The sequence below is a fragment of the Papio anubis genome, chromosome 12 (genome assembly GCF_008728515.1).
Source record: "Papio anubis isolate 15944 chromosome 12, Panubis1.0, whole genome shotgun sequence".
Taxonomy (NCBI): Eukaryota; Metazoa; Chordata; class Mammalia; order Primates; family Cercopithecidae; genus Papio; species Papio anubis.
The window spans coordinates 61,516,879-61,534,862 of NC_044987.1; the positions used below are offsets into that span (position 1 = coordinate 61,516,879).

At 38.8% G+C, this 17,984-nt stretch overlaps 1 protein-coding gene across 5 annotated transcripts in view; it reads left to right on the plus strand.

Moving 5' to 3' along the window:
* The window catches only part of FCHSD2 (FCH and double SH3 domains 2), a 309,718-nt gene that overhangs the window by 234,639 nt on the left and 57,095 nt on the right, over window positions 1-17,984 (plus strand). For 3 of the 5 annotated variants that reach the window (XM_017948727.3, XM_021926258.2, XM_017948729.3), the window contains 2 exons: window positions 7,094-7,189; window positions 9,833-9,904. The exons of 1 other annotated variant lie outside the window; for it this stretch is intronic. In XM_017948727.3, the coding sequence (XP_017804216.1) occupies window positions 7,094-7,189; window positions 9,833-9,904 (168 nt within the window). The remainder of the gene's footprint in view (window positions 1-7,093; window positions 7,190-9,832; window positions 9,905-17,984) is intronic. One more of the 5 variants, XM_017948728.3, reaches the window with a different exon arrangement.

Below are 17,984 nucleotides of genomic sequence, written 5' to 3' on the forward strand. Positions count from 1 at the left end.
CCTAAAATTTTTATAGAACCACAAAAGACCCAGAATAACCAAAGCTTTCCAGCTATCCTGAACAAAAAGAACAAAACTGAAGGAATCCTATTGTGTGACTTCTAATTATACTACAAAGCTATAGTAACCAAAACAGCATGGTACTGGCATAAAAGCAAATACCAGTGGAACAGAATAGAGAACCCAGAGTCAAATCCACCCATCTGCAGTGAACTCATTTTTGACAAAGTTGCCAAGAACATACATTGGAGAAGGGACAATCGCTTTAATAAATGATGCTGGAGAAACTGGATATTTATATTCATATGCAGAAGAATTAAGACCCCTATCTCTTGCCATATACAAAAATTAAAGTGGATTAAAGACTTAAATCTAAGACCTCAAACTATGAAACTACTAAAAGAAAACATTAGGAAACTCTCTAAGACATAGGACTAGGTAAAGATTTCTTGAGTAATACCCTGCAAACACAGGCAACCAAAGCAAAAATGGACAAGTGGGATCACATCAAGTTAAAAAGTTTCTGCACAGCAAAGGAAACAATCAACAAAGTGAAGCAACAACCCATAGAATGGGAGGAAATATTTGCAAAATATCCATCTAACAAAGGATTAATAATGAGAATATATAAGGAGCTCAAATAACTATAGGAAAAAAAAAGGTAATAATTCGATTTAAAAATAGGCAAAAGATCTAAATAGACGTTTCTCAAAAAAAGACATATAAATAGCAGACAGGGCAAGGTGCAATGGCTCACGCCTGTAATCCCACACTGTGGGACGCCAAGGTGGGCGGATCACTTGAGCCCAGGAGTTAGAGACCAGCCTGGATAACATGGTGAAACCCCATCTCTACAAAAAATACAAAACTATAGCAGGGCATGTGGCTGTAGGAGGCTGATGTGGGAGGATCTCTTCAGCCAGGGACGCAGAGGGTGCAGTGAGCTGAGATTGCACCACTGCACTCTAGCCTGGGTGAGACCCTGTCTCAAAAAATAATAAAAATAAATGGCAGACAGGCATATGAAAAGGTACTCAACATCATTGATCATCAGAGAAATGCAAATCAAAACTACAGTAAGATAATATATCACCCTAGTTCAAGTGGCTTTTATCCAAAGGACAGGCAGTAACATAGACGCTGGTGAGGATTTGGAGAAAAGGGAGCCCTTGTAAACTGTTGCTGGGAATGTAAATTAGTACAACCACTATGGAAAACAGTTCGGCAGTTCCTCAACAACTAAAAATAGAACTTCCGTATGATTCAACAATCTCACTGCTAGGTATACACCCAAAAGAAAGGAAATCAATATATCAAAGAGATATCTGCACTCTCATGTTGATTGCAGCACTATTCACAATAGCCAAGATTTGGAAGCAACCTAAGTGTCCATTAACAGATGAACAGATAAAGAAAACTTGGTATATATACACAATGGGGTATTATTCAGCCATGAAAAAGAATGAGATCCTGTCATTTACAACAGCATAGATAAAACTGGAGGTCATTATGTTAAGTGAAACAAACTAGGCACAGAAAGACAAATTTCACATGTTCTCACTTATTTGTGAAAGTTAAAAAAGTAAAACAAATTGAACTCATGGAGATAAAGAGTAGAAGGATGTTTACCAGAGTCTGGGAAGGGTAGTCAGGTGTTGGGGGAGCCAGGATGGTTAATGGGTACAAAAAATATAGTTAGATAGAATGAATAAGATCTAGTATTTGATGACACAATAAGGTGACCACATCAACAATAGTTTATTATACATTTAAAAATAACAAAACCGGCCGGGCACAGTGGCTCACGCCTGTAATCCCAGCACTTTGGGAGGCCAAGTTGGGTGGATCATGAGGTCAGGAGATCGAGACCATCCTGGCTAACACGGTGAAACCCCATCTCTACTAGAAATACAAAAAATTAGCCAGGCACAGTGGCAGACACCTGTAGTCCCAGCTACTCGGGAGGCTGAGGCAGGAGAATGGCGTGAACCCAGGAGGCGGAGCTTGCAGTAAACCAAGATCACACCACTGCACTCCAGCCTGGGAGACAGAGTGAGACTCCATCTCAAAAAAAAAACAAAAACAAAAACACATGATTATTTCAATAGATGTAGAAAAGGGCTTCAACAAAATTCAACAGCCCTTCATGCTAAAAACTCTCAATAAACTAGATATTGATGGAACATATCTCAAAATAATAAGAGCTATTTATGACAGACTCACAGCCAATATTATACTGAATGGGCAAAAACTGGAAGCATTCCCTTTGAAAACTGGCACAAGACAAGGATGCCCACTCTCACCACTTGTATTCAACATAGTGTTGGAAGTTCTGGCTAGGGCAATCAGGCAAGAGAAAGAAATAAAGGGTAGTCAGTTAAGAAAAGAGGAAGTCAAATTGTGTCTGTTTGCAGATGACATGATTATATATTTAGAAAAGTCCATTGTCTCAGCCCAAAATCTCCTTAAGCTGGTAAGCAACTTCAGCAAAGTCTCAGAATCCAAAATTAATGTGCAGAAATCACAGGCATTCCACCAATAATAGACAGACAGCCAAATCATAAGTGAACTCCCATTCACAATTACTACAAAGCGAATAAAATACCTAGGAATCCAACTTACAAGGGATGTGAAGGACCTCTTCAAGAACTATAGACCAGTGCTCAACGAAATAAAAGAGGACACGAACAAATGGAATCAATATCGTGAAAATGGCCATACTGCCCAAGGTAATTTATGGATTCATTGCTATCCCCATCAAGCTACCACTGACTTTTTCACAGAATTGGAAAAAACTACTTTAAAGTTCATATGGAACCAAAAAAGAGCCTGCATAGCCAAGATAATCCTAAGCAAAAAGAACAAAGCTGGAGGCATCGTGCTACCTGACTTCAAACTATACTACAAGGCTACAGTAACCAAAACAGCATGGTACTGGTACCAAAACAGATATGTAGACCAGTGGAACAGAAGAAAGGCCTCAGAAATAACACCACACACCTACAACCATCTGACCTTTGATAAACCTGACAAAAACAAGCAATGGAGAAAGGATTCCTTATTTAATAAATGGTGCTGGGAAAACTGACTAGCTATTTGCAGAAAGCTTAAATTGGATCCCTTCCTTATACCTTATACAAAAATTAACTCAAGATGGATTAAAGACTTAAATCTAAGCCCTAACACAATAAAAAACCCTAGAAGAAAACCTAGGCAATACCCTTCAGGACATAGGCATGGGCAAAGACTTCATGACTAAAACACCAAAAGCAATGGCAACAAAAGCCAAAATAGACAAATAGGATCTAATTAAACTAAAGAGCTTCTGCATAGCAAAAGAAACTATCATCAGAGTGAACAGGCAACCTACTGAATGGGAGAAAATCTTTCCAATCTACCCATCTGACAAACGGCTAGTATCTAGAATCTACAAAGAACTTAAACAAATTTTCAAGAAAAAAACAACCCCATTAAAAAGTGGGCAAAGGATATGAACAGACACTTCTTAAAAGAAGACATTTATGCAGCCAACAGACATATGAAAAAATGCTCATCATCACTGATCGTCAGTGAAATGCAAATCAAAACAACAATGAGATACTATCTCACAACAGAATGGCAATCATTAAAAAGTCAGGAAACAACAGATGCTGGAGAGGATGTGGAGAAATAGGAATGCTTTTACACTGTTGGTGGGAGTGTAAATTAGTTCAACCATTGTGGAAGACAGTGTGGCAACTCCTCAAGGATCTAGAACTAGAAATACCGTTTGACCCAGCAATCCCATTACTGGGTATATACCCAAAGAATTATAAATCATTCTACTATAAAGACACATGCACACATATGTTTATTGCAGCACTATTCACAATAGCAAAGACTTGGAACCAACCCAAATGTCCATCAGTGATAGAGTGGATTAAGAAAATGTGGCACATATACACCATGGAATACTATGCAGCCATTAAAAAGGGTGAGTTCAAGTCCTCTGCAGGGACATGGATGAAGCTGGAAACCATCATTCTAAGCAAACTATCACAAGGACAGAAAACCAAACACTGCATGTTCTCACTCATAGGTGGGAGCCAAACAATGAGAACACATGGACACAGGGTAGGGGACATCACACACTGGGGCCTGTTGGGATGGGGGGCTAGCGGAGGGATAGCATTAGGAGAAATTCCTAATGTAAATGATGAGTTGATGGGTGCAGCAAACCAACGTGGCACATGTATACCTATGTAACAAACCTGTACGTTGTGCACATGTACCCTAGAACTTAAAGTATAATAAAAATAAAAAAGTATAATTGGATTGTTTGTAATACAAAGGATAAATGCTTGAGGTGGTGGATACCCCCATTTACCTTGATATGATTATTATACGTTGTAGTCCTGTATCAAAATATCTTATGTACCCCATAAATATAAATACCTACTATATACCCACAAAAATTAAAAATTAAAACTTTTTGAAAAAAAGGAGAATGGGACACAAACAGGCACAGGGAGAAGATCACATGAAGATACCAGAAGAAAATGGCCAACTACAAGCTGACAATAATTACCCTCAGAAGAAATCAAACTGTCAACACTTGATCTTGGACTTCTACAGAGCCACTTTTGCCAAATGAAGTAACATTCACAGGTTTTGGGAATTAGGACATGAACATATCTTTTGAGACGCTACCATTCAGCCCACTACAGCTGTTTGTAAAAAGAAGCAAGCCTCCTGATGGAAGTAAATGTTACCTTCTCAAGAAAATAAATAAATAAACAAGACAAAAAGCACCCATTCCAATGTATAGGAAATACTGGAAACAGAATACTACAAGGATGTAATAAAAATTACATCTTTGTCATTTTTTTCCCAGACTGCAGGAAACTCTACAGAACAAAAACCTAGTTTCTTCAACAATTAAATTGCAAGAGGGAGAAAAGCAGAGATAGATGAAGAAACGTGTATAGGAAAGGAAACCTAAACAGCATCGTGCAGTTGCACTGTGGGGGCTATATTTGTATCCTGATTTGAAAAACTTTTTTGTAATAAAGGAAACAATCAGGGAAATTTGAGAACTTGTTGCTTTATAAGTACTTACTGTAAATTGTAATGTGGATATATTTTCTTAAAAGAATCCTTATCTTTTAGATATACTGAAATATTTATAAATTAAATGATATGTCTGGAACTTGTTTCAATATAATTAGGAGTAGAAGAGGTAGATGGGCTTAAAGATGAAAGAATATTGGTCATAAGGGGATGTTTTGGAAACGGGGTGATGAAGACATGAGGATACATTCTACTGTTGTCTTTACTTACATGTGTATTTGAAATTTTCCGTAACAAAGAGTTTAAAATTTTAAAAGGTTGAAACCTCCTCCTCAAGAGAAACAAAACAAAAAGATTAATAGTGCTTGAGGACAGGTTTGGCAGCTAGAGAGGTGATCCTCTTAACTTTTCTGCATGGTGATTAGAGAGGCTCTGAGGGCTGTGTAATGAGCTTTCACAGCTATTCTAGCTTAAAGCTGGAATCCAAGAAGAGAACAAAGTACATTTCTCTTTGAGAATATGTTTATTCAGCCAGCCTTCCGAGACCATATTCTAACAACTCCTCACCTCATCTCACCCCATCATCGGCCTGGATTAAATATCACCTTGTTCTCTTCCCATACCCTCTACACACTCCGTGGTGTATTTTAATTATGTAGTGTGTTTGGTTCACCCAGTTTCCATATTATAAATTCTTTGAAGATACTAACCTTGTTTGTTCGTCTTATTCATCTATATATCCCCCTCATCCCTGGGTTTCATGTTGGACCTGGTAAACTCTCTCAATAAATGGTTGGTAGAGTGAGGGGGTGGGAAGCAATAGAGAACTGGGATTGCACTGGTAAACAAAATGCAATATACACCTACTATTTTTTGTATCTCCTCAATTATCCCTTTTCCCAGGACTACTAAATTAGAGCTACAGAGTTACTTTGAACTTTTTTTTTCTTCTTCTGCCCATCTTCTAGCAGAGGTGCTAATGGGCTATAATATACTGCAAATGAAAGATAAGTAAGGGGTAAGCAATGTGTTAGCAAAATAGAAAGTGGGGTGCCCCATCAGATGCTGATTTCCACTCTTTCCCAAGGTATGTAAATACAATGAATTTTTTTCAGATGGCTGCCTTTCTGTGCTATTTGTTCTTCTGCTTTCTGTGTATCAGAATTCTTCTTTTATAGAAATTCCAGGCTAGGCGCAGTGGCTCACGCCTGTAATCCCAGCACTTTGGGAGGCCGAAGCGGGCGGATCACGAGGTCAGGAGATCAAGACCACACTGGCTAACACGGTGAAATCCCGTCTCTACTAAAAAAGTACAAAAAAATTAGCAGGGCGCAGTGGCGGGCGCCTGTAGTCCCAGCTACTCGGGAGGCTGAGGCAGGAGAATGGCATGAACCTGGGAGGCAGAGCTTGTGGTGAGCTGAGGTTGCGCCATTGTACTCCAGCCCAGGCAACAGAGCAAGACGCCATCTCAAAAAAAAAAAAGAGAGAAAAAAGAAATTCCTTTCTAGCCTGTCGTCTTGGTATGCTGTAAGATGGTAATTAGTGTGTAACCTCCTCAAGAAGGTGCTGAGAAATACTCTACAAACACTATTTGGTGCTGTGGATAGGATTATCTGGCAGTTTCCTAGTGGATGGCAATGGCCATGAAACAGACTTTAAGAGGCCCATAAAATTTTAGAGCTGGGAGAGATGGAAAAGACCAATGTGCTTCCTTATGTGCACCCTGTTCTGTATTACACAGAATAGATTTTTGTATAAAAACTATCTTCTTGCCTTCTTAAGGTTTTGTATATTGTCCAGTTCCCAAATCTGATCTAGTTTCTAAACTATCACTTTCCAAATTTATTTTTGAGAAAATAGGACAGATAAATAATAACCATTGTCTAAAATGAAAAATAAAATGTGTAACATCATTTCTTTCTTACCACAGTGTTGGATGATTTCTCATTTGTATAGAAAACAGCAGAATAAATCTTAAACTTAATAATGTAATTGGACATTTTAACCTCATTAAAGACCTAAAGATATTTTATTTTCTCTTTAGGTGGTACGGGACTACAATCTTCAACTGTTTTTGCAAGAGAATGCTGTATTTCACAAACCCCAGCCCTTCCAGTTCCAGCCTTGTGACAGTGATACTGTAAGGGAATTACAGATTTTCATTTCATGTGTTGTTCAGTTGCATTTGTGCTCAAGTAACAGTTATCCTTGGTGTAGACAGACGGAAAAAAACTGAGTGTATCTCATCAATTTTATAACAAAACTGTAAGGATGCAGAATAATGATGACTTTTTTTTCTGAATTGTGGCCAAGAAACTCAGTGTCTTCATGCTAACAGCCTTCTACCAAATGAGGTTGTTATAAGACAAGTTTCTGAAACCTGAAAACATCTGAGGGAAGAAGAAAAATATTCAATACATTTACTCAAATGTAAATTATATTTTCCCTGAAACTCTCTTTTTTTTTTTTTTTTCTTTTTAAGACAGAGTTTTGCTCTGTCACCCAGGCTGGAGTGCTGTTTTCAATCTCGGCTCACTGCAAGTTCTGCCTCCGGGGTTCACGCCATTCTCCTGCCTCAGCCTCCCCAGTAGCTGGGATTACAGGCGCCCACCAACAGGCCCGGTTAATGTTTTGTGTTTTTAGTAGAGACAGGGTTTCACCATGTTAGCCAGGATGGTCTCAATCTCCCGACCTCGTGATCCGCCCGCCTTGGCCTTCCAAAGTGCTGGGATTACAGGCGTGAGCCACTGCGTCCGGCCTCCCTGAAACTCTTTATGTTGTACCCCTCCAAAGAAATCAGTGGTTAAATTTTAACCAGAATAGGCCGGGCACTGTGGCTCACGCCTGTAATCCCAGCCCTTTGGGAGGCCGAGGCAGGTGGATCTCCTGAGGTCAGGAGTTCAAGACCAGCCTGGCCAACATGACGAAACCCTATCTCTACTAAAAATACAAAAATTAGCTGGTCGTGGTGGTGGGCACCTGTAATCCCAGCTACTTGGGAGGCTAAAGCAGGAGAATCACTTGAACCTGGGAGGCGGAGGTTACAGTGAGCCGACCCTACCACTGCATTCCAGCCTGGATGACAGAGTGAGATTCCATCTCAAAAAAAAAAAAAAATTTAACCAGAATAGAATTAATAAATGAAATAATGAACGTGTGTATGAAATATTTTGGTTGGTCTTATAAAAGATTATAGGCCTTTTATAATTTCTTTCAGATTTCTTAGAATATTAAACCTCAAATTAGCAATTTCTTTTAATGCCTCTACATCGCTGCCATTTTTTTTTATTGTAGCAGAATACACATAACACAAAAATTACCATTTTAACCATAGTTAAAGTGTAAGATTGATTCACTGTCACTACATTTCCAATGCTGTGCACTGTCATCACTTTGTAGTTCCACATTTCATCACTTTAAAAAGAAATCCTGACCCCATTAAGCAGGCACTCTCCCTATGCCCCTCACCTCAGCCTGTGACATCATTAATCTACTTTCTGTCTGTAGATTCTAACTGGCAATTTTTGTTTTATTTTCACTTATTTATTATTATTATTATTTATTTATTATTATTTTTAATAAAATAATATTATTTTATTATTTATGTCTGAATTGTGGCCAAGAAACTCAGTGTCTTCATGCTAACAGCCTTCTACCAAATGAGGTTAAGTTATAAGACAAGTTTCTGAAACCTGAAAACATCTGAGGGAAGAAGAAAAATATTCAATACGTTTACTGTCTCACTGTCACCAGGGCTGGAGTGCAGTAGTGTGATCTCAGCTCACTGCAACCTCCCTCTCCTGGGGTCAAGTGATCCTCCCACGTCAGCCTCCCGATTAGCTGGGACCACAGGCAGACACCACTATGCCTGGCTATTTTCTTTGTATTTTCAATAGAGATGGGGGGTCTCACCATGTTGCCCAGGCTGGTCTCAAACTCCTGAGTTCAAGCGACCCACCCACTTTAGTCTCCCAAAGTGCTGGGATTACGGGTGTGAGCCACAATGCCCGGCCCCAGTTGGCAGTTGTTTGAAAGCATACAGTAATCGTCCTTGAGTTTATGGGAAATGTTTGCCATTATTTAAATTTTTAAAAAAGAACAAAAATGCTAATTTGGTAACATAGAAATGAAATTTAACTTCTGCAAAATGAGAAGGCACATGTTGGCATTATTAGCACATTCTCTCAATGTAGGCAAGCCAAAAGGAAAGTCAAATTATATTCATAAAGTATTTTGATAAATTTAGAACCAGAACCAGGGGAGTTTGTGATATAGTTCCAGAGTTTAATGGTATCAGTTTAATAGAAACACATTTGCCAGAGGTATCTTCATTACTTTTCTTACACTTTAAGTAGCTCTGTTAGCAGCTATATAAAGAAATGTAGGAAATCAGCATTTCCCTCTATATTACAACGTTTGCCCTTTGTCGTAGTGCTTTTTTTAAATAAAATCAGCTTTTGCCAATGACTTATTCACATTCTCCTGGGATTTGATTTCTTCGAAGCCTGGGAGGGATGAAGCAGAGCATTAGAAGATACAGGGTAGAGACAAGTTTGTCAAGCTTGACTTAAAATTATGACTAATTTGATGTTATTTTATCACTGCTATTTTCCACAGAAAAATAACAGTGACTCTCATCTCACTTTTTCCCAGCCCAACTACAGCCCTAAATCCTTTGTTTCTAAACACTGTGCTAAATGTTCTTAGGTGTTGTGTCCTTGTTTGCTTTACATTTCTAACTCTATGCTATGTTTTTTGTCCTTGTGCAATCTTTACTGGGCAGAGTTTAAAAGCCGCCCAACTGGTGGATATTGAGCTCTCCCCTGTCAGTGCTCTGAGAATGACCATAGCTGAGGTATATGGGGTGTGGGTCAAGGGCGGGAGGGATGGGATGTGTGGGTTTGCATGTTAATGAAGGGTGGGACCTGGTGTTGGGATGAAAGTTATGTATATACATATATAAGAGGCTCCTAATTCACCAACTGTGTTTTCTCTTATAAATTAAGAATTTCCTTCCCTGTTTATAGTGAAGAAATTGAGCTTCTCATTTTTCATCTTGTGTGAAGCACCTTAATTTTCTTCAGTGGGTGTGCTGGAGAGAACCTTACAGTTAATCTTGTCTTTATTAAAGGGGAAACTGTAGCCTAATAAGGGAGACTTGTCCAGAGTTATATGGTAAATTAATGACATGTTACTATTGTGATTGCAATAGTAATGTTATTTCTGCTCTGCTATTCTGTCTTCTAAGAAGAAATGTGCAGGACTTGGGAAGCAATTAGTTTTTTCATAATGGAAAAATATAAATGCCTATGATTTTTAAAAATCATTCCATACCTTCAATCATTTAAAAAGCCTTTTTTTTTTTTTAAGACAGGGTCTTCTTACTCTGTCTCCCAGGCCAAAGTGCAGTGGCATAATCACGGCTCACTGCAGCCTCAACCTCCTTGGCTCAAGCAGTCCTCCCACCTCAGCTTCCCAAGTAACTGGGACTACAGCTAATTTTTATTTTATTTTTATTTTTAGTAGAGAGGGGATGTCACCATGTTGCTTAGGCTGTCCTTGAACTTCTGGGCTCAAAAGATCCTCCTGCCTCAGCCAGACATTTATTATTGTCTGGCTCTGATTATAATCATCCTAGTGGATATGAAATAGTATCTTGTGGTTCTGGTTTGCATTTCCCTAATGACTAATGATGTTGAGTATCTTCATGAGTGTATTAGCCACTCATATATCTTCTTTGGTAAAATGTCTATTCAAACCTTGTTTCTATTTTTTTACTGGATTGTGTCTACTTGTTATGGATTAGATCTTGAAGATGAATTGCAGTTTACTATGCAAAGAGGGAGAAACAACATGCCAGGAAGCGAAAACAAAAATTGAAAAGAATAAAAATAATAGGTGACATTCATTGAACATTTATTTCATGCTAGACATTTTTCTAATGGCATTACCTGTATTAATTTATCTCACAACAACTCTATATTGTAGGTGCTATTTTTAATCCTTCTTTTACAGTTGAGGAAACTAAAGTTAAGAAATCTGGCTGGGTGCAGAGGCTCACACCTGTAATCCCAACACTTTGGGAGGCCAAAGTGGGTGCATTGCTTGAGCCCAGGAGTTTGAGACTCGGGCAACATGGCGAAACCCTGTCTCTAAAAAAAAAAAAAAAAAAAAAATACAGAAAACTAGCTGGGCATGGTAGCACACACCTGTAGTCCCAGCTACTCAGGAAGCTGAAGTGGGAGGATCACTTGAGCCCGGGAGGTGGAGGTTGCAGTGAGCCGTGATCATGCCACTGCACTCCATCCTGGGTGACAGAGCAAGACCCTGTCTTTAAAAAAAAAAAAATTGAAAGAAAGAAAAGCAATTTGCTTTGCTCAAGGTCACTCAGCTAATAAGCATTAGAGCCAGAAAAGTTTGAAAGTACGTAACTGTACCTGAAATAGCAAGTAGACTTGGTGATGAAAGTGGGATGCAACCAGGTGTTATTTTTGAGTTTTATATATGATGGTAAATGGAGAACTATGTATTCAGGTAAGATAGTAATAGGATGAGACCCATTGCAGGGGCAGGACAGTATTGTTCTTTTATTTTGAATTTTATAGTTTGAGTTAGGAATTTTGAACTGCTTATGTGTTTAAAACATTTATTTTTCATTTACTAAGCACTTACATATACTTTGCATATGCCTTTGCCTTACAGACAAGAGAATTCAGCAAATGTTTTATCTAAATTTACATAAGATATAGTTAGGAAAGTTATAGGACTTTTAAAAGTTACCACTGTGATAAAATGTAACTCTTATTTTCTTCTGATTTTCATAAACTGTCTTAAAATTTTTTTAACTTTTTAATATAACCCCTTTCAAACTAAACTGTTTTCCCTACAAAAGTCCAAGGCACCCAGTTGAATATGTATAGTCACAGTATTATTATGGTAATTTAATTTTAGGGCTTTTTTGGGTAGAATTTTAGTATTAACCAAAAGATGACTACAAGTGACAGTGACCAATGGCAAGCTTTGTCTTATGTAGTAACTTAATAGCTGTCTCATGGTTAATACTGAAGGATTTTCTTATCTATATTTCCATAAGAGAGTTACTGATTTCTAAAGTGTTCTTTCTTTATATCTTCAATTAGCATTTCTCAGATGATACCAGAAAGCCAGAGCTCTTTCTAGAAAAAGTAAAATACATCTTTTTTTGCTGAAATGACTTTTTAATGCAGAATTATTCTGAGGAGGGTATGGAGTGTGCCTTTAAATCTTCCTCTCTATAATAAGGATATTCTGTGAGAGAGAACTGACAAACACATTTATTAGGATCTCAATGTTAAAGTCATTCAGCTGACACATGGATCACACTGGGGTTAGTGATTCATACAGGTGGTATACAATGGAGAAAACATGAGTTTGGGTGTCTTAACTAGCAGTTTATTTACATATATTTCACTTTTGTGATTCAGCTTCCTCATGTGTAAAATAACAACAGTTGTCCCTTGGTATCCATGGGGGATTGATTCTAGGAACCTCTTCGTGTACCAAAATTCACAGACGTTCAAGTCTGCTATATAAGATGATGTAATATTTGCATATAACCTATGCACATCCTTCATATACTGTAAATCATCACTAGATTATAATCCCTAATACAAAATACTCTGCTAATAATGGTCCTATTACATTGTCTAGGGAATAAGACAAGGAAAAAAGTCTGTACATGTTCAGTACAAACACAACTATCCTTTTTTTTTTTTGTTCTTTTTAAAAAATATTTTTGATCCACAGTTGGTTGAATCCACAGATACAGAACTCACAGATATGGAAGAACAACTATACCTTATTTGTTTGAAAATTAAATAAGATACTAAGCATTTGACTCAATCTCTAGCGTACTGAGTCAGAATAGATGTTGACTGACTTCAGCATTCTTTGGTTTTGCTTTTTTTTTTTTTTCTTTTTTTTTAGTATTTTCCCCCTAATTGCTACAGGAAATACCAAATATCAAACGTAGAAGACATTACAAATCTTGAAATACTTGCAATACTTTTGCAGTCATGATCCCTAGCTCTCAACTCCCTCATTGGATTGATCACTGAGAGTCCCTTGGGACTTTTGTTCTCCTACTTATTCCACAAAGGGGATCTCATCAACGTCCTTCTTGGCAGTTTGTACATCTGAAAGGCAATCTGTTTGGACTAATTTTAAGTACATGACATGTACTTTTTAACACCTCTGCCCTACATACATCTCAGTGACCCATCCCTTCATTACCAGAACTAGTGATGAGTGCCATTAGGGGCATTTTCTCACATCCTGTGAAAAAGGACAAAGTGAAGCTGGGATGGGAAATAATATGGGAAACGTGCATGTCCACAAAACTTGGGTAAGTATGATCTATACAGGCAGGAAAAACAAGGAAACTTTCTCAAGTTTCCCAGTCGAGATGAGAATACCTTTTCCCCTTTACCTTCCTTGAACTGCAAATAACAAGATCTTCACAGATAATGATAGTAAAAAGCTGACACTAAATTTCTGATGTATGATCTTTCCCTGTTATTCTAGATGCTATTTCTGATATTTAATTCTGCCTTCTATAGATGAGCAATTATAGTAAGTAAAATGTCCACTTGCTATAGTTGAGGATTTTTACACATTAAAGTTTTACGTAAGGGGAGTGATTTATGCATCTATTAAAAATAAATATTTGGCAAAAATTTCCCTTGTCTATAAAAGACTACATGGGGTTAATATACTGTGCAGGAAATGTACCTGAAAATTCTCTATGTTATGGGTGGCTCTTTCTGCTTGTAGAAATTTTGTATTGCATATAGCATTGTCTCATAAACATGAAAAAGGCTGTGATAGGATTTGTGGGAAATCCTCCTGTTGAGTAAACAGGTACCATCCTCTTACAGATAATGCTTGGCACAGTATCCAAAAATGAGAGGCTTTGACTAAAGACATGAGTGTTGCATTTTAGAATTAGCAATACTGACAGTTAAGTGTTCATAGTGGTTGTCCTAATTTCTTCAGCGTTTCACAAAAGGCTTTTTGTAAAAAGTCCACCATCTATATGATAGGCCCTCTACTGGTTTAGTCACCTTTCTTCCTGATCTGGTTCCTTGTCTAACCATCCAGAGTAACTAGATCTTTGCATAGATGCATTAGTTATGTGCTGACACATAGGAGCCTGGAAGTTCCCCTGTCTAGCTTGTGATTATAGTTCTTAAAGCAAAATCTCTGTAAGAGCTACCAAAATAAAGGCATACTCTTTATAAGGCTGTTCATCTAACCATGCTTATAGGTATGTTTTCGAAAGTGTTAGGCACAATGTTTTTATTGCCATTTTTGTTTTACTTTTATGTCATTACTCAGGGACATATTTTTTGCTAAGGTTTACCTTTGATACTCTAACCCAAGACAAAAGTATAGCTCCTTTCAGAGTTCTCATCATTTCTTCACCCCAGCCTTATTGGGTATATTCCTTTTCCCCAGATGTCCAAGGCTCAGTCCACACCAGTTCTTCTCCAGCATACTTTCCTGAGAGACCAGGCACACTCAACAATTATCTAGATGAGTTCCCACTTCTTTCCAAGTGAAGGTTCTGCTATCCTAGCATAGTCAGAATAAATTAAATTATGTCTCTTAAGAGGCAGTGTAGCCGGGCGTGGTGGCTCAAGCCTGTAATCCCAGCACTTTGGGAGGCTAGAGGCAGGAAGTGAGGATCCACCAGGTCAGGGAGATGGACCATCCTCATTTCATGGTGAAACCGTCTCTAAAAATGCAAAACTGGCGGGGCAGGAGTGGCTTCTGTGGTCAGCCTCAGAGTGAGGCAGGAGGTAAACTTGAGGAGGCGGGCTTGCGGTAGGCACCAGGTCCGTTGCTGCATCCAGCCTGGGCAGGCAGAACTCCGTCCTCAAAAAAAAAAGGGCGTGTTTCCACTTCCCTCTTTAAAGATTAATGTATATTTGGTATGGCAGAAGTCTGATACTTGCAAGCATTGCAGGCCAAATATATTTCAAAACTCAGAATTTTCCAGATTTTAGAAAAGTGACCCATATACCATACATTGCATAAAATCCTGAGCATTGTATGGGGAAGCACCCTGTGATCAAACATAGTATTTTTGCAGTGAAATGTATGAATATTTTCATTCATATATGTACATATGAAAGAAAAAACTATAAATAACCTCTTATTAGTTCAAATCACATTTTGGCTCAAGTGAGTTTTGGCTCCAAACTTACCAAAAAATACTTATTCTTTTTCAGAGCATTTTGAATTTCAGAATTGTGGGATTGTGAACCTGTACAAACGTGTGGTTGGAATACAATAACCTACAGAGATCCAGATGCTTTTTACTTGAAGAAGTCCTTTTGAGAACAAATAATTAACAACTTTATTGAAATAATTAACCATATATTAATATACTTCATAAAGAATAAGATGGATCCAATATTTAACTCAATATATTAATATATATTTTTTGAGAAGCTCTGTCACCCAGGCTGGAGGGCACAGTCATAGCTCCTGGCAGCCTTGATCTCCTGCGCTCAAACGGTCCTTCTGCCTCAGCCTCCCATAGATAGGACTACAGGTATGCGCTATTTTTTTTTAAGAGCTGGGGTCTAGCTATGTTGCCCAGGCTGGTGTCAAACTCCTGGCCTCAAGCAGTTTTTCTGCCTTGGCCTACCAGAGCCCTGGGATTGTAAGTGTGAGCTACTGTGCCCAGCCCCAATATATTTCTTGTCTTTCAGTAAACTGAAAAATGTAAGTAGTACAAATTCCCTGAATGAGGGTTAATTAGCATGTTATGCCATTGGCCTAACAACCCCAACACTATCTTTTTTTGAAATGGGTTGGAATGCTAGTATTCTACTATGTTAGTGATTTTCATTCATCATACATGACCATCTCTTTTTCTCTCCTTGAAATGGTTATATTTTAGTTATAGAGTTAAAAAACAATTATTGTTTTCTTCTGTGAAGTCAGCTTTTCTTGCCCTGCTCACTCCACTCAGATATCTGAGCCTTCTATGCGTTTGTATTAACCTTAAAGTAAACCAAAATCATATCTTGAGAGAGTATCTAAGGACAAAATAGTTAAGATGACTTAAAGACTAATATATGAAGAATATTGGAATGCTGATTTCCTTAATTTAGTTCCTTAACGTTATTTAACAACTTTATGACTGTTGAAAAGACTTTAATATTTTATTCTAAAGGGACTAGGGATTTTTTAAAATTTATTTATTTATTTTGAGACAGAGTCTCCCTCTGTAGCCCAGGCCGGAGTGCAGTGCCATGATCTTGGCTCACTGCAACCCTCTGGTGCCACCACACCTGGCTAATTTTTGTATCAAATACAGGAAAAATGTTGGACTGGGCATGGTGGCTTATGCCTATAATCCCAGCACTTTGGGAGGTCAAAGCAGGAGGATCATTTGAGGCCAGGAGTTTGAGACGGCCTAGGTAACATAGTGAGATCTCATCTCTACTAAAAATCAAAAAAATTATCTGAGTGTGATGGCATATGCTGTGGTCTCAACTACTTGGGATGCTGAGATGGGAGGATTGCTTGAGCTCAGGAGGTCAAGGCTGCAGCGAGCCATGATTGCACCACTGCACTCCAGCCTGGGCAACAGAGTGAGACCCTGTCTTCCAAAAAAAGGAAAAATGTTACAAGAATGAAATAGGCCAGGCGTGGTGGCTCATGCCTGTAATTCCAGCACTTTGGGAGGCCAAGGACAGGTGGATCACTTGAGGACAGGAGTTCAAGACCAGCCTGGCCAACATAGCGAAACCCCATCTATACTAAAAATACAAGCAATTAGCTGGGCATGGTGGTACATGCCTGTAATCCCAGTTACTCCAGAGGCTGAGGAATGAGAATCTCTTGAACCCGAGAGGCAGAGGTTGCAGTGAGCTAAGATCGTGCCACTGCACTCCAGCCTGGGTGACAGAGTGAGACTCTGTCTCAAAAAATAAAAACTAAAGATAAAATAAATTTGCCAGCGTTTTAAAAAGAAGCAATCATTATGATTTCTTTGTTAGAATCAACCGCTGCTGGCCGGGCGCGGTGGCTCAAGCCTGTAATCCTAGCACTTTGGGAGGCCGAGACGGGCGGATCACGAGGTCAGGAGATCGAGACCATCCTGGCTAACACGGTGAAACCCCGTCTCTACTAAAAAATACAAAAAAAAACTAGCCGGGCGAGGTGGCTGGCGCCTGTAGTCCCAGCTACTCGGGAGGCTGAGGCAGGAGAATAGCGTAAACCCGGGAGGCGGAGCTTGCAGTGAGCTGAGATCCGGCCACTGCACTCCAGTCTGGGCGACAGAGCGAGACTCCGTCTCAAAAAAAAAAAAAAAAAAAAAGAATCAACCACTGCTAATACCACTGTCTTAAAAAAAAATTATCGGCCACGCACGGTGGCTCACACCTATAATCCAAGCTGAGACTACAGGCACGTGCCACCACGCCCAGCTAATTTTTTGTATTTTTAGTAGAGACAGGGTTTCACCATGTTGACCAGGATGGTCTCGATCTCTTGACCTTGTGATCCACCCGCCTCGGCCTCCCAACTTGAACCTGGGAGGCGGAGGTTGCACTGAGCCAAGATCACGCCACTGCACTCCAGCCTGGCCAACAGAGTGAGACTCCGTCTCAAAAAACAAAACAAACAAAAACATAATTATCTATACTAGATCCTGATTTATATTGATCTTTGATAGTGAAGGTGGTATTGGAACATTTCTCTGTGTATTGTTTAATACCCTGGGCTGTATTCGCCTTGTATGAAATTCTCAGTTGTCAAGACCTGTGTCTCAGGAGCTTCCACATGTATTCCATGGCTTGATTTCAGAATTCATGAAAAGGATAAATTAATTTGAATTTTAGTTTTGTGTCATTCCCTACCCAAAGGATCTCAAAGTCACA